The sequence below is a fragment of the Phalacrocorax aristotelis genome, chromosome 1 (genome assembly GCF_949628215.1).
Source record: "Phalacrocorax aristotelis chromosome 1, bGulAri2.1, whole genome shotgun sequence".
NCBI lineage: Eukaryota > Metazoa > Chordata > Aves > Suliformes > Phalacrocoracidae > Phalacrocorax > Phalacrocorax aristotelis.
Genome location: NC_134276.1, coordinates 94232017 through 94256599, shown reverse-complemented (window position 1 = coordinate 94256599; position 24583 = coordinate 94232017). Strand labels below are relative to the sequence as shown.

The following is a 24583-nucleotide window of genomic DNA, read 5'->3' as shown; positions in this document are numbered from 1 at the left end:
TTGAACTCCTAATTCCTTCCATTAGTTGAAGTGGTTATTTTAGTAATCCAACAACAACTGGCTTTTCTTGCCATCAGCAGAGCGTTTTTCATTTGAATAGGGAATTCGTGGAGCCAGATGGGAGGACAGGTCAGGTATCAGTCCACTTTGTAAACTCAGGTACAGAATAAGTTCAATAGTGCATCTCACACAGACTGAGCTCCTGTGTCTAGTGGCAGTGTCAGGAACACTAAGAGGTTCTTACCTCTTTTAGAGTCCTCTCTGCAGATGAGGCAGAGCTAGGACTAAAGGTTACTGTTAAAGGACAGCCTTAATGGGAGAGCTGCTTGTAGCGTACAGATCCCACTGGAAGTGGGGAAAATTCCAGAGGGTGCCCGAAGACCCAGGCAGCTGTGGGCAGCGGTAGAGCTCTGCCAGAGCAAGCACAACAGCTAATTTACTTTGGCACCCAGCTAATCAGGAGCTTAGTAAAGACGGGAGGAAGAGTTTTGTGGTGGCAACTGACCCTCGTCAGTGAAACATGGGGTTCCCTTGAGTCCTGCCTTTGTCCATTCACTGCCATCCCCCTTGTGCTGCTTCTCCCCACTGTCCGCAGAAGCAACTTTGAGACCTCCCTGCCTTTCAGAAAACCTTGCTGGTGCTACTGCCGTAGGGTCATGCTGCCAGAGAACATTGCCTAAACTGCTGAGTACCACATGCAGTTTCTCCTTCCTCACCTCAAACAAAGGTGAGAAGCCACCCTTTCTTTCCAGGGCAGGCATTTGACAGCAAAATAATCGGTTTATTGTGAAAGTGACCCTTTCTCCCACCCCCAAGAGAGAAAAATCCCCTAATACATGGAAGGAGGAAATTTTTGGCGGGAGGCCCAGCCGATAGCGATGGTCAGATTGCAAGCAGTGGCATTTGGTCATGAAACAGGACTGTTCTTTAAGCTCACCTGTAGCCTGCTGCCCTAGCCTTCTCTGGGTGATTGAGGAGCACTGTATGTCCTGCCTGGGAAGCTGTGGTGGGGTGGTGTTGCAGCCACAATTGTCTAAGAGTTTAACATAGGCATGGGCTTTATATCTAATGCAATTGTTGTAAAAGATGTTCTGTTAAGAAAAGGCCTGTGTTTAAAGTGGCTTACCAGTTAAACTACTTCTTTGAAGAGCTATAAACCAGGCAAGCATTTGGAAGAAGGGCTTTACTCCTTTACCACCCAGGAAGACAGCAGCATTGACTTAAAACACTGACATCCCTTTGTGCTTTGCTGAAGAGTAGGGAGGACTCAAGCTAGTTTGGTTCTTATGTTTGTATTTCAGTGCTATCTGTTTCACTCATGTATCCTAGATTTTAAAAAAACAAACCTTCATTTACAGACCATGACTGATAATGCATGGCTTGCTATTTCAGCAGGATTTAATACAACAAACCTTTGAAAGAAACTGAGAAGCCCTCAGAAGCTTGTTCTTTTGTATGTTTTAGGAAGTCAGTGGTTTAGTAATAAGCACAGAAATCCTTTTCCTGAGTTTCAGGTAACAAACAACCCCTGGTACAAGTGCGCAGCAGGTCAGGGAGTGTCATTACAACTGTCTGAGTAAGGAAAGGTCCCAGGGGTTTTAAGAACAAACATGGCAATGTTTAGAAAATTAATGGGTGAATTAAGGTACACACCCTCCAAGACTCTTCACATGATAAATATGCTGTCTCTATTAGACCCCTTGCAATTCCTCTTTGCCTGCTCTCTAACAGCATAGAAGTCTGATTGTATTTCCATTAAAATCAAAGCCAAATATTTTGGTGCTCTCCGCACAGGATGAGAGCCTTATTATGTTTCAGTAGCAATTTTTTTTGTTCCACAGAAAAGGTTTCTTTAATTCTGCTTAAGCTCTATTCTGATTTAATAGGTGTGTTTCAAACAGACTTTTGCGGATTTAAATATGGCCTTTCTGAGGGAAAGAAATGCAAAGTTCCCCACCAAGAGTTGATATCTGCTAGCTTTCACCAGCTGTGGCTTCCTCCCCTTCAGATGTTATGTAACTCATTGTGTCATTTAACAGTTCACAGAAACTGATAATTAATACAAACTGGTAAGCTGTCCTTCTGAAGTAGCATGGAGTGCTGGGATAACATTTAAAAATCATGTAAAGGGAGAACAAATCCTGTGCAGCAAGTTGAGGTGTAAAATATGCTACATGCAACCAGATGTCTACACAAACTTGTCCGAAATTGCAGGAGGAGGCCACTGCTTTCTTCTGTGACTATAAGAACCTGTCAGCAAGGTCTCGTGCTGTGTAGATCTCACAGGGCTTGGCTGCAGAGTTTAAAAGGCAGTAAGCAGGTGACTAGGCTGACCAGGAGACCCATAGTATACTAAACTGTGGATTTTTGCCCTTGTTCTTTTCTTTTTTTTTCTATGCTGCTAGTTTTAATACTTTTTTTTTCTCTGCTGCTGGTATTAAAAGTTTTGGTTCCTTTTTTTTTTTTTTTTTTTAAGAACCTATTACCTGCAATGTATATACGGAAGTCCTGTGCTGTGTATGCGTGTCTTGTACACACCAGAAACTATTCCAGATACTGCCCACGTGATCTTTGCTTTCTCAAACCTGTTTCACCATCAACGAGGAACAGCTGAACAATAGTGCTAAAGAACTGTATGCATTTAAGAATGCTTCTGAAAATACCCATTAAATCATTTAGCAATAAGTTTTTTCAGCCTTGAAAATCGGAAATGGCAGTCTTGAAAACACAAAACCTCTTCTTGTTTGGATCCCTGCACCACGAATTTGAAGATGTGAAACTGAGAGTGTTTGAAGAAGCCGAGTAATGGCTCACGTACCAGGTGTGGGACTTGGTGTGACTCTGTTCCCATCACCCCCCTGCAGCTGGGATGGCCCTCAGAAACCCAGGTGGTTCCTTTCCAGTTCTCCATTTTCCTAAAGAGGAATGGCTGCTTTTCAGCTGCCTGCACTATCTCTTGGTCAAGATGTTTATGCTTGTATTTGGAAATCTGAAAGATGCTGGTGCACAAAGAAGTTTTCCTCTTGTAAGAAACAATCTTTCCCAGTCACCCTTCCCTAACCCCGCCTCATTCCAGGGACTGGCTGTAGCCAGGATAAGCTGTCTCCTAATAGCAAGCATTATGCTAGAATGCTTTATTGCTTAATAGCATTAAGCTTTATCAGTGTGAATTGGCTCCCAAATGCATATGGCTGCCTAGACCCTTCAGGAGTCATTATGAATAACAGGAGGATAAAGGCAGTTAATTGAGAGGAAATCCCCTCAGAAATACAAAGAAAATAGATTTCCATTAAATTGCCAGCACGCGGAGGGCAGGGCGTATTTCCCTAAGGTAAAACTTGACTCTTTTACTCTACCACAGCGCCAAAATAATTCCCAAGAAGCAACGGGCTTTGCGTTAGTGTAGCTGAGATTAGAAGCTGGTCTGCCCTTCCCAGACTCCAAATAGGAGAAGAGATCCAGTCTTTAGACTTTGTATTGAATGACTCCCGTGTGCTTAGGAGTTAGAAATTTTCCTTGTTAAAAATGAAGTGTACTCCTCGTGGGTCAGCTTCTGAGTTGCTGATGCTCTGCTTGTTGAGTGTGTCAGCTAGGCCCTCAGGTCCACAGAGAAAAACACCTATTCTGGAGCTGTTAAGAAAATGAAAATATGGTCAGGAAGTAGGCATGGAGCAGCTGGATATTTTTCATGTAAATCAATCTTATGTTTTGTAGGTGCAAGGTTTTTTTTCTCAATTACAGGAACTAAAATGGAACTAGATACCTGCCCTTTAAAACCTGTAACTCCTTAAAACTTGCAAGGCACTTACTGCTGCTTCTAAAACAAATGGTGGGCTAAATCTCAGCTCAGCAGAATTCAGTGAAGACAGGTATATCGACCTCAGTGGAATCAAGGAAATAGAGCTTCACAAAGTCTTGAAAGCAACTGTTCTGGTTTTTTTCCTACTAATCTTGGGTGCTCAGATAAAGGTCATCCATATTCAGTATTTGTTTTTTGAGGTGAAAAGTATTTTTGGAGGTATTTAGACATCACCTGGTATTCCTATCTATTTCAGCTGGAATGATGGGGTATGTTTTTTCTAAAATTTCTGCTAGTAATTAGACACTCCATGAAGTACCTCACCAAAAAGGGATGATTTTTTAAAAAATCGTAGGTTAAAACAATTTGGTCAAGACCATAGATCATGTCCCTGGCTAAAACAAGGACAGAAACTACTTGGAGATTGTCAGGAAAAAAGTGCTCCTCAAACTTTATCAGCCAAAGGAATAAGATTGTGCTATTATGGCATTTAGATAGAGGAAGTTTGATTTGTACAGGTTTACCCAGGATGCTGCCCCGCAATAGTTTTGAACTCATTTTCCCAGTTCGGTCTTCCATACAAGGTTTTCTGTTTAAGGCCTGTAATCACATCTTTCTCTTCTTCATGATGCACTACGAAATGAGTGGCCTGTGGGGAATGAAACACAAAGGACAGTGTAAAGACAGTTAGATATTGCAGCATTATGGTCTGTTAACAAAAACAAAGTCAATGCACTCTGAATTATTTCCAAACCAAGAATGTGGAATTTATGGTGTTTAGCAAGGAAAGCTAACATTGGTAAAGTCCTGACTATCAGTGTCTAACTCCCCCTTTTTCCCAGATTGGGCGACCTCAAGAGTTTCAAGCTATGAAGCATTAAACACAGCAATTAATTATGTTTCTTTTGGAATGAACTGGTTTAGTCTAAGAACTGTAAAACAAAGCTGTAAATTAAAACAAAACTTTCCCTTCAGATACAATAATATAACTCCCTTGACCTTAATGAAGTCCTGCCAGTTTGACCTCTGGAATGTTTGATCCATTTGAGGAGGTCTTGTCCACCCTCCTCATGTAACTTTCACCTAGACCAGCTAAGTTAAGTAAAGTCAGGAAGAGGAGAAGATGTGGCTAAGGGCATAAGTTGAGGCCTTGCAGAGTTCTGAAGCACTTTATATGCAAAAGAGGTTACAGGTAACTTTCTCCCCAGCAAGAATTGTGTGACTTTTCTTCTTTCCTTTCTGTTTTTCCATTGCATAGGTAACAGATGCCTGTGTGTAGCCTGAGCTACAGCACCTTTCTTGTCTTAATCACACATTAAAAAATGGCTCATGGAGGAGCAGCTCCTTTGTATCCCCTACAGTGACCTACGTGCATGGGATCAGATAGAGAACTCATGAGAGTCCCGAAACAGGTAAGTTGCTGTTGCCTAAACCTCATGTATTAGCTTCTCCAGTTCCAAATGCTGCTAGAGATACTTGCATGATCAGATGAGGTTGCTGCTGTGAAGAAAGACTGCTTCCCAGAGTGCACAGAGTAAACCAGAAAGGAAGTCAGAGTGCACATCAGTAGCTGATCCCATGTAACTTACGACAGATAATACCTGTCTGCATTTAAAACCGCTGAGAGCCAGACAGAGGTCCACGATTAACACCATTTGAACATTTATCAAAACATAAAATGCTAACATCAACCTCACTGCATATGGAAGCAATATTTCCCACCGTGTTGTTACCTGAGATTCATCCCAGCCTGTAAGGTAGATGTTATAGCTGAGAAACTCTGCGTTATTCCTCTCCTGCATTTGAGCCTCCAGAGATTGCAAGAGGTCAGCAAACCATTCAAAGGCATGAGTGTCCCTACAAAGCCAGTAAAAATAGATCTGAAAGAGACAAGAGTGAGTTGTCAGGGGATATACGCACTTATGGTTTCTGGTTTTATGTCTGCTGACAGAATGAGGACTGTAGAGTTCTTGTGGAAATTGCCCTGACCACTTCAGTAGACGGGTAGGCTGGTGTCACAGCTATTCAGTTTTGAGGCTGGGAAGGCTGTGGGGCAGAATGAGTAACTGCAAGAGCAAGGAAACATCTTCCTATTTCTCTTTCACCAGTGGGTTACCTTTTTAGTTCGGTTCTCCAATTACATCCTTGTAAACCAGTTTGTTAGGACATAAATTAATGATTTAGAGGTAGACTCTTATCTCCCTGTCTGCTGGCGGGCAAGGTAAATTAAAGCAGGTAACAAAACCAGTTCTGTTCACTGAGTATGACTATAACTGCAGAGTGTGACCCCACACCTCTGCAGAGGGAGTTTCCAGGGGCAGGAGGAGAGAGGAAGATGGTAGCAGTAATGATGTGAAGTTGCTCTCTCTGTGCTTAGGGAAGGAATGCAATATTTGCTGTATTAGTGCCTTGGGCTTTATGTTTCTCACGCAGATTGAACAGCATCTCCACTGCACGTGGAAATCCCCAGTACCACAGTCAGGATTTGCATGTGTGATTTTTCTCATAGGCTATTTCTCCTTTCATTATGTTTTTGCTTTTGACCTTCCCGCTTCTCTGCCTGCTAGTCTTGTGAGGTAACTGGACTCTCCTTTTAGGACTCATGCATGTCTGGAGCCAGACCACCCTTGCTGGGCCTGTTTTGATTTGGACTGTTGGCCCTTGAACAATTACATGGGTTCTGGGAAAGAAGACACGTACCTTTTTGAGTTTTAAGTTGGTCGCATCATGGCAGTATTTGTACCAGACAGACTTGAGCACAGACGCAAAGGGGGTGACACCTATTCCTGCTCCAACAAGCATAACAGTTTCATAACTGAATACATCCTCACTTGCTGTTCCAAAGGGGCCATCCACAGCTATTCTGAAATTGAATGTACACTTAATAAATCAATAGTGAGTATTTATTAGCACCATTTAAAATAACAATAAAAAGGTTATGTATTTGTCTGCTACAATGCACATTTGGGTTGAATACTAGTGAGCAAGAGAAGACGTGTGGTTGATAGAAGGAAACTGGAAAGAGCCATCTAAGGCCCACATCTATGACGGAAGTAGTTAAGGATTGTACTACAGGTGCCACCAAACTGGTTGAGAAAAATTTAGACTGTCATAGGTGTTGGTCGACTTTACCATGGAGACTCTTTGTACGTACTTGGGCAACTTCCACGCCTCCTGGAATTCTTGCTTATCACATCCACAGGCATTGAACAAGCCCTCTGTCCAGTCCCCTACAATACGGACATGAATGCTGAAGTAATCCTCTTCTGGAGCAGAAGTTAATGTAAATGGATGCCATTCCAGTCTAGATACTGCTGGACATTTCACAAAAATGTATTGCCCGACCTCCATCTTGAAGCCCTTCTTCATCATCTGGAGCTCAATTGTCTTGAAGGGATGAATGACCACCTACAGTGAGAGGGGCAAGGGGAAAAAAGGGAAAAGAAAAAGTCTGTCTTCACTGTTCAGTGGCTATATCTATATTCTTTATCACTAACATCGTCCTCTGCTATGTGAGCAAGGAAAGCAGGTGAAACTTTGTTCCCAGCAGAACTGGGAGTGATGAACAGCACCTGACAGCCATATGAAAGACTGCAGAAGATGCTGAAGTTTTGGCTGAAGTATTTTTTCACACCAGGCTTGCAATTACTCTAAAAGGGACAGGTCACATTGGCACATCTTATATGCACATTGTTAATTCCAGACGCGCCTTACACAGTGGCACAGAGCACAGTGTTAATGAATTTGATAGTACATACAGGGGCAAAACCATAGGGCTATCATACAGATAGGGAACTGGATAGACAGTACCTCTGGAAACTTATGTTTTTATGTTATAGCGGGGTTGGATGTACAAGATGGGCATTTGCATTCTGCCCATCTTTAGCCAAGAATAAATAGAAGCAATATTCTAGGAGCAAGGCTAGTATTGCCGTCACTGTGATATTTTTTTTAAATCCTAAAGTTGTCTGCCAAGGTTATTTTCAATTTTCAGAAGAGATTTGCAAGGGGGAGAATCAAGTCTCTCTGTCTATTAACATATTAATGATAGTGTTTAGAATTGTGGAATAAATTTTCTGCCAACAGGGAACTAAGCAGATGCCATAGACATACAGTGTAGAAATGGCTCAGAGATATTTTGGTAAAATTACCAAAAAGCACACTAGTATATAGGAGCCTTCCTACATGTCAGCATCATGCCAGGGCACAATAGAGAGATCTAATGTCATCTCTCAAATCCTGCTACAACCTGAACAGGGTATGTCCACAAGATGCAGCACAATGCCATGTGAGGATATTACATTGGGAAAGGCCAGGGCAGTTTTTATATGTTGGAGCTTAGTGCCGTGCTAATTTATCTGTCAGACTTTCAGAACCAGCGTTAATATCTCTGCAATACACCATGGAGAATGGAAGCACAGTATTAACTTTGGCTGCACAAAATAGGAACTCCTGAACTCTCCTTTTCAGGAGTCATTTGTTCTGCTGAAAAATCAGAATTCCTAAACATTTGTGGGTAGTTTTGAAAACAAAGATTTTGTATCTTAAATACTCTTAAGGCTGTGGAATTTCTACATTGTGGAATTTTTCAGTCAGTACAATGAAAATTAATCTCTTTCCTAAGATTCAGTCCTGTGCCTTAACTAACTTCCTCCTCTTGCTCTCTTTTAGAAACAGGCTACATTTAGATGTTAGAGGTTGGCATTATTTTTCCATTATAGCAGTCAGGACATTCCTGAGAGGCCTTTCACTGATAACTTTGTCTGTCGTGTGGGAGCCATTGCCTTTGCTGCACCTTCTGGGAAAATTGGTAATGTTTTGCCCAGTGTTAAGCATAGCATCAACACATACCTTTGTAATAACAACCTTCTGCTGTGACCTCCAAAACCGCACCAACCTCTCACACAGGTACAGAAACATGGGACCTACTACCCACTTCCATGTCTGCAAGCAGAATAAAATGAGAAGTCAGATGATGAAGATGGCGACTTAGATTAAACTGAGTCCTGGAAATGCTATGAGCAGCCGTGAAATTCAAGTAATATAGGCTCCTTATCAACCAGATATGTGGCACCTTCAAAATTACTTCTGGTCAGAGAGGGAATTTCTTTCTCTATTGAGAGCTGCAGCTGGGTTTTAGTTGTTACTAGAGTTAAAGCAAGGTATTTTCCCATAAGTGATTTTGTCTCTGTCTAAACATTAAGGTAACTAAGAGAAATGTGGAGTAAAGCTCTGAATGTACAGACTCAGGTCTGCTTATAATCCACTGTGTCAAAATCTATAGCTTTAAGTAAAGAAAGCTGCCACTGAAGAGCACTGGGGGTTATGCAGCTGATTTTCTGCAGCAAGTGCATGTGTTATTGAACAAAAAGAGCAAACTGTAAATGCTTTAAATTGGACTTAGACTCAACACAACTGTTCTTACCATAGGAGGATTCCCTGAAAACTGGGGGATTGGGCAAGCCCCCTTCTTTCCCCAGTGAGTGAAGTTCTTGTAGCATATCTCTGGATTATGTTCAGCCAGACTCTCAGCTGTCTGTCCCCGTACAATACGCCTGGATAAAAAAAAATCATTAAGGCAACAAAATGAAAATGAAGGTATTTTTCCCCCATCATTATTCCATTTATGTGCTACTCTGTGTGGAGTTGTGGACTTCTGCTGTTCTACAGCTTTGATAGAGTTTCACTGCTCTAATAAACCCACAAAATTGCTACTAAAATGCCTAAAATTGGGAGGAATGTTTGTAGGAGACAATATTGACTACAAGATCAGGCAAGGATCTGAGAGGTATGTCCACTACCATTTCCAAGAAGTGGTCACAATAGGAAAGCTTCATTCTTTTCAGATTTATCCTACCTTTTTCTTCATAGAAACAAAACCTGGAGTGGGCAAGGTGATCCATTTCCTAGTGACGAGTACAGAAATTATTTCTGTTTATCTTAGAAATCCAGAGAGCCCTTTCCAACATACATTCTTCCTTTGACCCTTCTGTTCCAAAGAAGGGCAACGAAGCTGGTGAAGTGTCTGGAGAGCAGGTCTTATGAGGAGCGGTTGAGGGAGCTTGGGTTGTTTAGTCTGGAGAAGAGGCTGAAGGGAGGCCTTATTGCTCTCTACAACTACCTGAAAGGAGGTTGCAGTGAGGTGGGTGTTAGTCTCTTTTCCCAAGTTGCTAGTGATAGAACGAGAGGAAATGGCCTCAAGCTGCGTCAGGGGAGGTTTAGATTGGGTATTAGGAAAAAATTTCTTCACTGAAAGAGCGGTCAGGTATTGGAACAGGCTGCCCAGAGAGGTGGTAGAATCGCCATCTCTGGAGGTATTTAAAAGACATGTAGACATGGCACTGCAGGGGATGGTTTAGGAGACGTGGTGGTGTTGGGTTGACAGTTGGACTTGATGATCCTAGAGGTCTTTTCCAACCTTAATGATTCTATGATTCTAAAGCTGTTGGAGTAGTTTTTCTGTTGGTGTGAGTAAACACAGATGCTTCTGTTGCAAAGCAGCTATGCTAGCTATACCAACTCATGTCATTTGATGGTCTGGCCTCTATATCCTTCTTGGTTAGGGTTTTTTGTTGTTGTTTCTTTTATTATAGAGAAGCCTGACTGTTCCGGTTCAGCTGTATTTCCAGTAACAGAGCTAGTGCTGAAAGACTGTTTCAGTTTGGAGTGGGAAAAATATATTCTGATCTTGTTCACTATTTCCTGCCTCTGACTGGAGTTCTGTCAACCTCAGAGGTGTGTGAGGGTCCCAAAAATGATGGTAATTAGTAGGATGAGAGTCACAATAGAGAAATTCACATTAAGATCTGCTGATTTTCCCTAGAAATGGTCTGATTCTGATCAGGCTGTTCAGTTTTACGTCAATATGATTCTGTTGATATCTTCTTCCCATGACTTCTCTTTCTGCTTGTCTAGCTCAGTTTCTGTGAACTAGACTATGTTTCTGATGTTTCAAACAAACGTGGTATCTAAGTTGTATATATGCCTAGCTTTAAGCAACAGATTTATCAGAGGATTATTAGAAAGCCTCTTGAAAGTTAAAAGATTGCACCGCTCATAAACGTTACTAATTAACAACTTCCTCATTAAAGGTTTGATTAATATCCTGCCTGCAAAATAAAGGGAAGGAATGACACCGTCCCAGGAGCATCACGAGTTGCAATTTGCAGGAACATCAGCAGTTGCAGTTTACTTCCCCACTAGTGACCATGGGTTCAGCTGAGCCGCCCTCTGGGATGAGTTACGGGAACAGGAGGAGCCCATTTCCTGCCACTCCTCACCCCATTTCTTAAGGGAAAGTGGGCCTGGGGGTTTTTGCCTTGCCCTGTGCTCCACTCAAGGTTTGACAATGCCAGTACCCTGTCCAAGAGAAAGAAAAGACTTATTTTTCCTTATTACTTAGCATAGATGCTCATCCAGTACTCTAATTAAGCTTTCAGTAGTGTAGCCTTCTAATTACTTCTTTTTCGGCTGAAAGTTTTACTTTAGCTTTCCAGGCAGGGTGATCTGAATCTCTGTCCTCTTTACACCTACTATGATGAGAAGTTTGGGACATTTGTCTGTGACACATAGCTCATGCACAAAAAAAAAATCAGTCCTGTAAAAGTGCTGTAACAGCTTGTAACAGACCCTTCGAATCTACTAATTATCATTGGTTCAGTTTTCTATATATACATATATGTATGTGTGTATATATATGTATGACATATATATGCCTGCTGTCTCAGATAAACTGGCACCTATGCCTCTCTGTAACATGTTACTTCAAGGCTGTCAGATCTTACTTATTCCATAATATCCATTTTTGTACACCTGAGAGGCCTTCCTTGAGTGTAAAAAGCCTGTCCAATATTTTTTAGTGTATTAGTACTCTCTCTAAACTCAAAATGTCATTCTTGCCTTTAAAGACAAATAACGTGAGGCCACTGATTTCACAGCCAGAAAGCATCCGTCCCTCTACAGATAATAATATTCCTGTGTTTATCTCCTTCCAAAGGATAGCTGAACTTCTCTGACAACTGCATTCAACCCCACTGCTGCCCGACCTCTTGTCTTTTCAGTACAGTGCAGTTAAAATGGTGGAAGTATACTGAACATCCAAGTAAATAAAAAGTCAACTTTTATGAAATAGATGCTCCTCACTGGCCTCTAGAAAGAGCAACACTTGCTTTCTGATAGAATTGTGTAGTAACTACTGGCAAGTTTGGACATTTTGTCAGTAATTATGTATTTCCTGCAGGAAACATGAACCACTTGTTCTTTTCCTTCAACAGGTTTTGCTCAAACTCTCTCCTTCTTGTTTTGGAAGTTGGAATGGACAAATATGTTGGTGGCAATTCTCATCTGCCTTCTATTTTTGTTCTTCCTGTTATACTCTCATTTCTGTCTTTTTTCTGGTACTACTGGCCTGAGAGGAAGTGTTTTTGAATACTCATTTTTGCTGGGTATTTTTAAAGCACACTTTCTAGTGCACCTAGAATTTCCTTTAAAATGGACAATATAGTATAATTATGAACTCTGAAATGGGACTTGGATACTTCAGTCTTTTTTTTTCTTTATGCATCTGTTCTGCAGTTTTCTAAAGTGGAACTAAAGTTCATTTTTCTACGTGCTAAAATTGTGTTTGCATAACGCTGAAATGGTTTCATTTAGCTTTTCAGCTATTTCAGAAGAAGGTATGGAATGAGCCAACAGTGGAAAAAGATGTTTGTCATTTGGAAGTTACAACAACTTACAGTTGCCTATATTTGAGCTGCAACAGCTGAAAATCTATTCTGAGATGCTGCTGATATTAACAGTTCATCCAAGTCTGAAAGATAAATCTGTGTTATTATAGTTTTTATTGACAAAAAAAATCCTAGACTCTGTATCATTTTTATGCTGAGGTCTCCTTACATGCATGTGTGTGATTCAATTCCTTTTAGGAGAGAAAGATAAATTAACAATTAGAAACAGGAACCTTGGAAAAGAGCTTTCCAGTTAGAATATCAGATGAAGTTGAGTACGAGTGAGCTTGAGAATGCCAGAGTCTTATAAAGCCTCATGCATGTGAGTAGCTTGTTGAGTGTATAGTGAGAGCCTTTGGCTCTCAGAGTCTGTACTGGCCCATCACTACCATCAAGAATAACTGCTGCTTAGTGACTTAAGTCCCCATTCTTATGTGTGTAGAAAGGTTTACATTAAGATACAATAGTTATCACATACTGTGTGATAAGTGTGAATACTCACCCAGCACCATGAATGACAAGGCCAATAAAGAAGATGACAAAGAGATGGTGGGTGTACCAAAATACTTCGAAATATGACCTTCGGATGGTTTTGGTGGACGATGTGATGATTAGTATGAGGGCCAGCGTGATGATAACACCAGTAAGACCAGCCAAGTACGTGAAAGCCACATACAGGCCCCCCACAGGATTCTGTGAAATAATTGCACACATTGGTCTAAGGAAGTTGTTGCATCAAAGCAGAGCCGTCAGTCTATCTCACTCGCCAAATCCCTTACCTCACTGAAAGTCTTTAAGTCATCCTCTGTGAATATTTATGTCAACAATGCAAAAATCCCACTCCATTTTTGTTGCACTGCAGGTTTACCTTTACTAACATAAGCGTAAGTAGTGAGAAAGGGTTTTGCACCGATTCACACACTGGACATTGTGTCTTACACCGCCACAGCTGAGCAGTAAGGGCTTGAGGAAGGTGAACACATTTGCACAGCTCTGTTGTTAAGAGGTGGAGCCCTGCATCCATATTTAGGGAGCTAAATGAAAGTTCTTGTTTTCAGCGGTGTTGTGCAGCTGTGGGTCTCGTAACTGATACAGAGATCGGATGCTCGGTGCTTCTGACGAATGGGGAAGTTCCTTATTTGGGGGTTTTTTAAACAGAGCTTAAGCAGCCCAAGTTAAAAACTTTTGCATTGATTTCTGTGTATGTTTCTGCATGCAATGTCTACCTTAGTCAGAAGACTGCTTTACAGGGTATTCGTTTTTACATAATGTTTTAAAGCTACTTTGAAATCCTCAGGTGAAAAAGTTCGAAGTACTGCCAAAATTTGGCAACAATATTACTGTCAAATATAGAAGAACTAATTATACAAGCTTTTGCTCCAAGGTGGCCCAAACCCAGATTGTGCACACCAGAAACTGGCACTCTGCTCAAACAGTCTTATATGATCATCTAAACAAATGTAATAACGACTCTTCACAGCCTAATGTCACTTACCCCAATAGTTCCTCTGTAAAAGTTGATATAGCTTTCCTTCGGTTTATCACCAAGGCTAGAAAGCACACCTGCCAGACTTCCTTGCTTTTCAGAACGGGCTTGCACACTCCACTCCACGTTGAATAAGTGTGCAATGGTGTGAATTGCTAGGAGTGACAGGAAAGGACTAATCAGGGTTAAGCACAGGACAAGTACTCAGTGGCTTTGGGTAATATTTGAAACTTTGTAACATTTGTCGACTGCAGCTTGAGACCTTTGCCACTCTCACCCTCTTCAGCACAATTTCAGATCACTGACATGTTGTACTGTTAAAGCTTTACCACCTACTGTTTACATCTTTTTGGGTGGTGGCAGGAAAGAAGCGAAGGGAGGTTTCCAGCACGTCTTTGCTCAACAGGGGCTTTCAACAATTCAAGTAGTAGTACCCTAATGCATGGGAAACTGAAGCATGGGATGGCTTAAATTATTTGTCGGGATCATCCAGGATCTCTGTAGAAGAGCCAAGAAGTGAATCTGGATCTCTTTGGTGTCACATTTGCTAGTGCTGCTTTGTTCTGCTGTATTGCTAATCAATGCTAGTAATGTTCTTCATGAGCTGGACGTGTCCCTGAACCCAGTAGAGCTGGGGTGTTTCACTCTACTTCTACTACACATTATTGCAGGTGTAAGCCATACAACACTTGAAAATTTTTCCCCTTCTGTTACACCAGACACTTACCTTCAAAACAGGGCCTGATGGGTACAGATCTCACACCCCTGAACAATCCATCACTGCTGAAGACCACCTCTGTGGCCTTATGTTAACTGCATCACCCTGTTCCCTTTTCTATGAAGTGGTGGTGAGATTTCAGCCACAGCTCAGAAAGGGAACCTACTCAGCCCCAGGAATCTACTGATATGAAGACTGTTCTAGGATATATGATTTGTAAAGTACTTGCATTGAGAAGTGACAAATTTGATGAAAAAAATCCCCAAAGATATAAAATCCTTAGTTTAGGAAATGAGAGATAAAATACAAAGACATTTCAGTGGCCTGTCCAAGCTTTTTATATAATTTTCTTTCATAATTTCCATTATTTGTTTCAGACATGCCAGCTAAGAAATAAGTCTGAACAAGAATTAAAGCCAGCATATCTGGTTCTCAAAGCATTACAAAACACCCTTTATTAAGTGTCATAAATGGTGCCAATGGTGCAAGGGAAACGTATTCTTTCTTATTTATCTTTTGCTCTCTGCCAGTTGCAGAATAATATTTGGAAACTGATTTAAGCCTTGGCACACGCTGACTTCTTTGGGTTACTGAAATCAAGTCTCTATCCATATCCTTGAGAAGTTGAATCCCACCTGGATTCTATGTAAAATGCATGAGAAAGCAATAAACAAAGAAACATTTGAGTACCAACCAGTATGAAGGGCGATCATCCATGCCACCATTTTGTGAAAGGTGAGGTTCCTGTCCAGCTGTCGCCTGACACGGGTAGAGCAGCACTTTGGGTTTGAAGAAAAAAAGTATTTGAAGACTATTTGTGATGTCTATGCATACTTATTTAAATGCAAGGACAAAAACAGAGGACCGGAGTGCAACAGTTGGTGGCACTGCTAGTAAAAACATAGAATTCCTAAATATAGACAAAAATATTTCCCCCCATACTTCAGAATACAGCAATAACAGATTATGTTTTAATATGTCCCACTGAAACAAAGCATTTGAAAGTGAGGAAAAAACTTAACATCTGGTATGACAAAAGTATATATCTTAACTGTGTTAAATTACATGTTATAAACAGGAGAGATCACAGTCTGCCATGGCAGAGTGACTGCTTTGGTAGGGTCCCAAGTTGCCACCTAGCATCAGGATCCTGTTGTTGTTCACACTGGACTGTAAAGTTTGGGTGTAACTGTCTCAGGGACCTCCAACCCCAAACGTGCTAGTCTCTTATAGTCAGTAGTAGGAAGTGATTCCTTCCCTAAAATACTGGGTGTACTTGCTGGGCATTCACTTAGAACTTGTTGCTGGAGTTACCCAAAGAGAAATAGAAATAAAAAGTCTCTGTTGATACAAACGGAAGAAGTTGGTTCTTAAGAAAAACAGAACGATATTTTCATTAAAAATGATGAAGGGTTCCTAACAGTCCCCATCTAAATAGTGCTGTAGTCAGTGGGAGTTTTCCTAAAACTTTAAGTTCCTGTGAAGCTAGCATTTGCTGTCTCCACACAGTAGAAATCATGATTATCCTGTATTGTATCTTTATATTGCTTTTGCTGACTGGCAAAGGGAAGAAAATACTATGCAAACTAACAAAAATATTTTCTCACAAGAACGATGTAGATGTTTCATGCCACAAAGTAAGAGAGACCAAAATGCTCTCCCAAGTGTTTGCTGGACATTAGTTTTGTAGGTATCAGGGTAAGGTAATGTATCTTCCCAGCTAATAGAGTGGCGTTAATCATCCCAACCACCCAGGAGTGAAACAAGAATGGCTGATGAAACACCAGAACAATTTAATTTCTGATTTGTTCTTTACTCAGTGGAGATACACCAGCAGTGGCCTTACTCTTCCATACCAGTCCATTTCCAAATATCCCATGAGTATTAACTGTACAGATAAAGAGATGAAGAGGAAACAGTTCTCTTCTTTGTTTATTCTCCAGCTGTGACGTTGATTAAAGAGCAAACTCTAACACTCTGGGGCTATTGCAATGACTTCAGTAAGTTATAACAACAGCCAGGAGAAATTTGGCCTTCTCTGTACCATCTATCTTGAGACGCAATTAAAAAGATTGTAGAATAAGCTGTAGCATGGTGAGGAAGTGCCAACCCTGCTTGACTGCCATGAAAAAACCACTTGATATTTCTGCTTAAGTAGCAGAAGGCCAAGCAATGGCAAAACGCTCTAGCTAGGTTCAGTAGTGAGGCTTATTAACAACAATGATGAACACAGCAATAAAAGGCAAAGACAACACAGCTGTTCTGTTAATTAATAACAAATAACTTTGTAGCATATGATTTCTGGGTGGCAGGATGTAAAGGGCAAGAGTTTCCAGCACTTTCCTATTGCACAGTGGGATTGATTCTCCCCTCACCTTAACCCCAGTGACATCGCTGTTGGAAAGGTCACTGTCCTTTCAATAAGTTATTTGACATTTAAAAATCCTGATTTTTCTTAAGGGATCCTCACAGGTGTTACTTGCAGAGCATAGCTAATTAGATGCAACAGCAGAACAAGCATAAGCAACTGTTCTGCTGCACTAAGACCACCCCAGTCCTGACACTACCACTGACACACTGGGCTGTGCATATTTTGCTTAAGACATAAAATTACCTTCTTCCTGAGGTAGAGCTTTACTGCAAAAAGCAACTGAAGTTAAACAAACACCGACTGTCTGACAGTCCTATTTTATGTGCCTCCCTCCCCTCCCTGCTCATCCCTAGAGCCCTTCGCTTCCTCATACAGCCTAGCACTGCCAGCAAGACAGTGAGCTGCAGGCAGGCAGCAGAAATGGAGCTGTAGCTCTCTGCATGGCTCTCACTTGCAAACCGCGTGTAGCCTGAGTGACTCTATCACAGTGCCCAGGGCAGATGGACTTATTCTTTAGCTTGTCTGCTGAGGTAAGAGGGACAGCTTCATCAAGATCCTGATGTCAGAAAAGTTAAGCTATAGATGTTAGGAGATGAGCAATTCAGGACAAGTAGTACCAAGTCACAGCTGGAGTACAATTCTCAGCCATTGGAATCAGTGTTTAGCCTTCCAGTAATGTCTCCAAGTGTCTTCAGCTCTTCCATTGCTTTGACGTCAGAAGACCTCTGCCCAACCTTTCAGCCTGACCCTCATGGAATCTATTTCAGACCTCATGAAGGCCTTGTAAGACAATGAGCTCATCAATCTTTTCCAGTTGCATTCATCCAATGGTGACATTAATTCTTACTAAATTTATGTTCCTTATTGAGTTCTGCAGCCTGGGGAGTCAGCTCTGAATTTTGGCAGATACTAGTTGATCTTTCTTAGGGCAGGGGAAGAACAAATTTAACCCTACAGTTTTACTTACTATTCTTTTATCTTTTACATACCGGGGGGTGGGGTGGGGGTGGGGGGTGGGGGTGGGGGGGTGGTGTACGTCTGTCTGCTTCTGTAGCATCCCAGAATCTGAAGGGGTACATCACAAGACTGAAAGCCTGTTATGGGTAGTTCTGACTTTGTATTTCTAAGGGTTATGCCTTAAACAGGCAGGAGCTTAATGTGGCAGACACATCTCATTTGTGTGTGACAAACAGCCACACTGATGGATGTACAGCCTGGGTTGTCTCTGATTGTTTTCTTATTGCTTTGTATCCCACTCTCTTTCCCCATGAAGGACTCTTGAAACACTGCATCTAAATTATTGCTTCCTCTTTTGCTCTGCTCTTTCAGCTCCCGCAGGCTGTCTCATTTGCATGAAAGAATTTATACTAGATTTACAGATGAAAACCAACTTCTATGAGCTGGTGGTCTTGACCATGTGTATATTAAAAAGGCTAGAAAGAAAGGAAGAATCACTACATATTTGGAAGGACAGTTCATGAGCTTGAGGAGAATGTCGCTTTTCACTGCACCATGGAATGCATTGTCTGCAGTATTTCTGCTGTAACAGCCCGAGATCTAGATTTCAGCAGTGGGATACAGCAGTCACCTAGAATCAGTTGTCCTTTTCTAAGTGGTGATTCGTCAGTGCTGTATATAACATTTGCATTTGGGAGCTAGAAATGGTCAAAAGGCCTGCGAACTATTTCATCCTGAGATGGAAATGCAACTGGGCCAAGAAAGAATGTAATATGTGAACCAGCTGAAAAAAAAGCCCCATTCTGAAAGTCTGTAAAAGACTACGTTTACTTTAAGAACTGAACTTGCAAAGACAGAAGATGTGGGGTAATTTCTCCTGTTATAAATGCAGATTGTATCAGTGGCAAACAAGGCAAATGTGTGTAAGCGCCACCTGCGGCTGCTGCCCAGCCAGAAGAAGGACTTTGCATCCAGGGCATCTTGATGCCCCGAAGCAAGAAAAAAGGGGAGACGCAAAGGAGGCTAATTCAAGGCTAAACCTCTCAACAGAGCACTGGATACCCCATTGGCATATAGACCCTAGTCTTGCTCATAGCAAAACTCCAGGCTTATCTACTTCTTAAAAGAGGACATCCCCAAAGTACAGTGTATTTGGGGAACTTGGACGAAGTTTCTCGGTATATTTGCAAGGCTGTTTGTGTTATTATCTTTCATAAATGTTGAAATTCTTTCTTCATCTTACCGCACTTGATCCTCTGAGGAAGGAGAGCAAGTTTCGACATACTGGCAGCAGAATCAGCATGCAGTTGAAATTCAGACAAGCTGCAGGAGCCCTCGCCAGAGCCAAAGCACGCTGTAATTGGAGAGATGCCATTATTAAATGACTTACCTACAACATTATCCAGGACATGGATAGGCACAGATTTTATTTATGCATTAGATCACAACTTTTCATGAATGTGAGATCTAGAGTTAATTAACAACGTTCACATTTTAAAGTAGTCATGCTTTGGCCAAGTCAGAGGCATGTATGCAGACAGAACACATGCCTTCGGATAGACACCTTCTATTTCCAGTTTTGTAATAATATGGTTGTACAAAAAGTTTCCTGTTGTGTCTGACAATCAATGGCCAAGCACAGATACAAGTCTAAGCCATTAGTAGAGTTTACTGTCCCAAGGCTGTAAAGAAAGTCTCACTGCCGTGGTTTTGGTTGGCTGTGGGGTTATGGTAGACAGAAGGAGGGCTTATGAGGGAAGTGGGTTTATGTTCTCTGTTGTCAGTAAAGGCAGTCTAGGGAAATTTGTTGCCTCATCTTTTAGGAATATGTTTCCTTAACATTGCTCTTAACATCCTGAATGATTTCAGAGTTTGACAAGACTGTTTGAAAGGAGGGAATAATGACTATATTAATCCAAACATGCTGACGGACAAACATGTTCTTCTTGCCTTGATTGGGACCCTTTCAGGTTTCAAATCATGGTAACTGACTTGGGGTTACTCTGAGACCTAGTTATCCAAGCACAGCTCTCTGTGACTTCAAAGGCAACTGCACCATGATTGCAAAGGACAGAATTTGATCCACAGATATGAATCCATGTGCAGAATGGGATTTCATGCTTTGTTGAATTAAACCATGGCTTTGCAAACCTTTTACAAAGTGCCACGTTCTGTAATTTGAAGCTTACACTGATTTTTATGCCTGTCATCAGGCTTTTAAAATACGTGAACAAATGAATTTTCTCTGTCAATTGGTCATGACCCATGGTAGCTTTGGAAGCAAGTTTATGGTAGGACGCATAACGCTGCATTAACCAGTTGAGTTATATTGAATAGCCCAGGGCTCAGGATCACTTCACTACTTGACTACTACTCACACACTTGATGAATATGTGAATGATGATTGCTCTTCAGAACTAATAGTGTTGTAAACTATTCATCCTATGAAAAATAATTGCATGGGGAAATGATTGCACAATAGTTCAATGGCAATATTTTATTAATTTTTTTGCTTAATAAAGCAGCCACAATGCACGTTCACTTTAATTACCAGAAGCATAATAGTTACCAGAAAACATCTTTAGAATGGGTTCTCTCTATTTTGCTTACCAGCTTTCTGTTCAGAAATACTGGGCATCTGCCTGCATTCAGTTATCTGCTTGCACCTGACTTTTAACCACAACATGAACCTGTTGCTCAATCAAATGCTAAGATAATACATGCTTTGTACTTACGCCGAGGAGTACTCTAGTGTAGAAGAATTTTGGTGGGACATCGTAGACAAGATAGTACCACCAAAAGAGGAAGACATTTAACCCCAGCCACACAAGCTGAAAGAGAAACGAACAGGAAATCTTACAGTTTGTTGTTAGAGATCATACATCTGAATTTGCACAGTTCAGATAACGGTAAATTAGTTCCTTGTGCTCCTATTTGCACAGAGAGGCATACTGCAGGGTAGGAAGGGTTCAGCAGGGGTGACAGAAATTTTTCTGGTGGAAATGGGCTCTTGTGTGCACAGAGGAGTACAGCAGTGGCAGTAAACCAAAACAGAGCAATGAGTAGCTGAAACTTTTGCATAGCTCAAAGGGTTTAGACATCTAGATGTGGCACCGAGGGACGTGGTTTAGTGATGGACTTGGCAGTGCTAGGCTTTTGGTTGGACTCAATGATCTTAAAGGCCTTTTCCAAACCAAATGATTCTCTGATTCTATAAGGACCATCATATTACAGGTGTTTAGCTAAGTCTGTGAGTCTAGTTGAATCTCCAAACATCATTAAAGGTTAGGGCCTCTTCCAAATGGTGGTTCCTCAGACATATTAACCTATGTAATAGGAAAACTTAGGACCAAGAAGCTTGAGATCTAAATACAGATGACCTAAATTACACCTAAGGCCTAATATTTTCTGACGGTATGAAATCAGCCTGCAAGAAATATTCAACACAGGCACTTCGGTAGTGTTTAGGCTACCCAACACTGGACTTCTTCGTAGCTGTACTGCAGTATTCTCTCACACTTGCATATCCTACTGTGCAGGTTCTTTAGGGAAAGAGAATTTATTAGTCCTTCTCAAAGCTATATAAGGCAGCTACAAGCCTGCCCAGCCACAGAAATCATAGTGGATCTGGCCATTTGCCCTTCTGGAGCTGGTTGGCTGATTTCATACCCCATAGTGAAACCAAGCTGTACAAGTGCACCCTCAGCCTAAGTGTATATACTAGGTGGTGCATGAAAACAGAGGACAGAGAGTCTGAGAACTGGGAGAAAACCCAGTCTCTGGTTATAAGTTAAGGATGCCAAAAACTGTGACATTACGGTCTCTCACTCCTCCTAACCCATACGTTTTGCTAGTTCTTTGGCCCAGCTGACTCTGTAAAAAACTTGGGATTTGTCTAGATCTTGAAAATATCTTACTCTTGTGGCATAAATACAGGGAAATGAAGGGATTTCCATCAGAGTAAGGCAGTGTATGGGAAATCCCCAAAACATTAAAAAACTAAGCTCACCTTGGGATTAAATGCTTAGGATATGTATTTAAAGTGAGAGTGTGCCACTGTCATGTACCAGAGCCTGACAGCATGACCAAGAAGTTTGGCATGATTCTTGATGGTCTCTCACAGTTCTTGGTGTTGACCCATATGGAACATGGACCTTCTGAAAAACACTGTGACACCCTCTGGCAACTTGGGTTGAGTTGCAGAATTGGCAGCCATCCATGCTCTTTAGCTAGGGCCAGTGAAGGCAGCATTGGCTGGGGTTAAGGCTGTCATGGTTCTGTTTTGCTGGGGTAAATCAGTAGAAATTGTGGTTATCCCATTTCTATCGAGCACTGGATAACCCTGTACCTAGTCAGTGTGCAGCAAAGCTGCAGAGGACAGTGCAGAACACTTTGGTAAGGTTTCCAGTGAACTGTCCTTTTAGCTGGTTTCTTTGTCAGTGACTTTTTTGGTTTCCTTCCCTATTAGCTGACCTTGTTACAGCTCTGAGACTCTAAAAACAAATTCCTGATTTGAACAAAATAAGGGTCTCTCACTTAATTCTTTTAATTTTTCAGTACTGGTGGGAAAAAATATGCCAGAATTCACCTCCTGGCAGCTTCAATTTCCTCAATTCACTGAAGGTGACAGCAAACACAGTTGCTCCTTTCTAAAGCACTGAAGTGCCAGGGTTATGTTGCTAAACCAGAGCTACATATCTACAATGTAAAGGTAATATGTAAGTATCGATTGTTCATAGCAGCAGAAATACCTTTCTGAATAACAATGTTCATGTTTCAGTCAGCACAAATATGGAAGTTCTATCCCTTCTCTTTCTTCCTCTCAGTACTTACATATACTAATCACGGTTTGCAACAATTCCTTAATTGTTATTACATTTTGTAATATGTATTACTGTATATATTTTAATTTATATATCATTATTTATTAGTAGTATTCTTTATTATGCATTATTTATATTTATATCTGTATAAAATTGTACACCTATAGCTCTTGTACCACACTGTGAAGTGAAAAAAAGAAAACACTGAAATACTAACTTCTGACCAAGTTTTCTCCAAGGAGGACTGCCCTGCCTTACTCTTTAGCACTTTTAAATGTGTCTGGGATTTTGGGTACTTCTAAGTCTTGCTCAGAATGGATTTAACCTACTTTCACAGCTATTCTATGCAAGTTGCCTACAAACTCAGTTCAAATACTAGTTGTCTTAATGCAGGATTCATGAATCTCTGCTCCAAATTCTGTAATCTGACTAATACAAATGCTGCCAGTTACATCCACTTTTGCCTATAAAAGTGCAAGAAAGGCTTGCTGTTGTAATTGCTTTCTCTGTTGAAGCACACATGGTTAAATGAGATGTACTGTTATTTGTTTTCTTTTAGTCACTGTTGCATCCAAAAAACCCCAGGTACTTACATATTTCAAAGAAAGCAAATGAAAGTTAACATACGATAATTTCTCAGTTGACAATGAAGCCTACAGCAATCGAGATAACAGACAGAGCTCCTTAAAAATGATTCTCTTGAAGCTTTTCACTGCACTTGCTGCCTTAGTTTCTGAATAACCAGATGTGACCTTCACTGGTACAGTGAAGTACTGCTTAGTACAACTCTCTGTAGAACTTTTCACTAGAGGCAAATCACAATAAAGATTGTACTTACAACAACGAAGATGGACAGTCCTTCATTTTCCACCCAGTTACCCATGATTGCTTGAGACAAGCGTGCACAATGGCCCCGTTCTTTCTGGGACAGCGTCTATGTCTTCTCACATAAGGAAGTGAGAGCAGAATCTTGCAGCAACCTGTTTCCTTTCTCATTCATTTAGGAAATAAGTTAACCATTGAATCATGTCCCTAGTTCTGTTTCAGACATGTTTCTACCACCTTTACACATAACTTTAAATATATATAAACTGCTGAAATAGACTATTTTTTCCTTGTGATACAGAGGATAAAATAAGTAACATAACTGGTCAGGTTTTGGGCTAAAAAAATGTATTGCTACTTTATGCCACTCTCAATGCTGAAACATAATACAGAATGCACAGGAGAGTTATCTCTTCCCAGCCTCATCTTTTTCTACCACCTCTCTACCTCTGAGTTGCCATTCCTGCTGATCCTCTTTGATAATCACTAGAATTATTTCTCTTCCAGTAATTCCATGTCCACAGAGGCTTCCAAATGTAAGCTAACACTCCTCTTATCTGGTACATGCAAGCCTCGCTAGTTTCTCTCTGCTTGGGCCAAAACTGAGGACATGTGTCTCTAGATAGGCTGGTTTTCATATTTTGCACTCTTGCAGAGTCCCCAGCCCCAGGAACCATGTCACTATATAAGAAAAAAAAAAAAAAAAAAAAGTAAGCGTTTTGCTTTTGTGATTAAAGAGGAAAATATGGGAAATTGCCCAAGCGTATTTTAGAGGTCACAAGCCAGAAGACATTTATCCCAAGTGTATTCGTAAAAAAAAAAAAAATTAAGGGAGTTTAATTTTCTGAATGTTTTGCCTCTGTGGTATCACAATTCAC

General features: G+C 41.0%; 1 protein-coding gene across 1 annotated transcript; it reads right to left on the bottom strand.

Moving 5' to 3' along the window:
• Window positions 1-3459: 3459 nt before the first annotated feature.
• Window positions 3460-23834, bottom strand: CYBB (cytochrome b-245 beta chain). Its single transcript, XM_075097972.1, has 13 exons — window positions 23719-23834; window positions 20793-20888; window positions 19301-19411; window positions 15424-15508; window positions 14021-14166; window positions 13028-13218; window positions 9225-9354; window positions 8651-8743; window positions 6954-7207; window positions 6500-6662; window positions 5533-5679; window positions 4324-4448; window positions 3460-3630 (listed from the first exon to the last, which is right to left on the bottom strand). The coding sequence occupies exons 1-13, from the start codon at window positions 23761-23763 to the stop codon at window positions 3504-3506; spliced, it is 1713 nt and encodes a 570-aa protein (XP_074954073.1). The 5' UTR covers window positions 23764-23834; the 3' UTR covers window positions 3460-3503.
• Window positions 23835-24583: the final 749 nt, after the last annotated feature.

What these genes read in the sequence shown, in the direction of transcription:
- CYBB (XM_075097972.1), bottom strand. Translation starts at nt 23,763, where the DNA reads ATGGGTAACTGGGTGGAAAATGAAGGACTGTCCATCTTCGTTGTT. An exon ending in CAGGCTGGGATGAATCTCAG is followed by an intron (nt 4,449 to 5,532) that starts GTAACAACACGG and finishes CATTCCCCACAG; the next exon opens with GCCACTCATTTCGTAGTGCA. An exon ending in ATTGCGGGGCAGCATCCTGG is followed by an intron (nt 3,631 to 4,323) that starts GTAAACCTGTAC and finishes TTTTCTTAACAG; the next exon opens with CTCCAGAATAGGTGTTTTTC.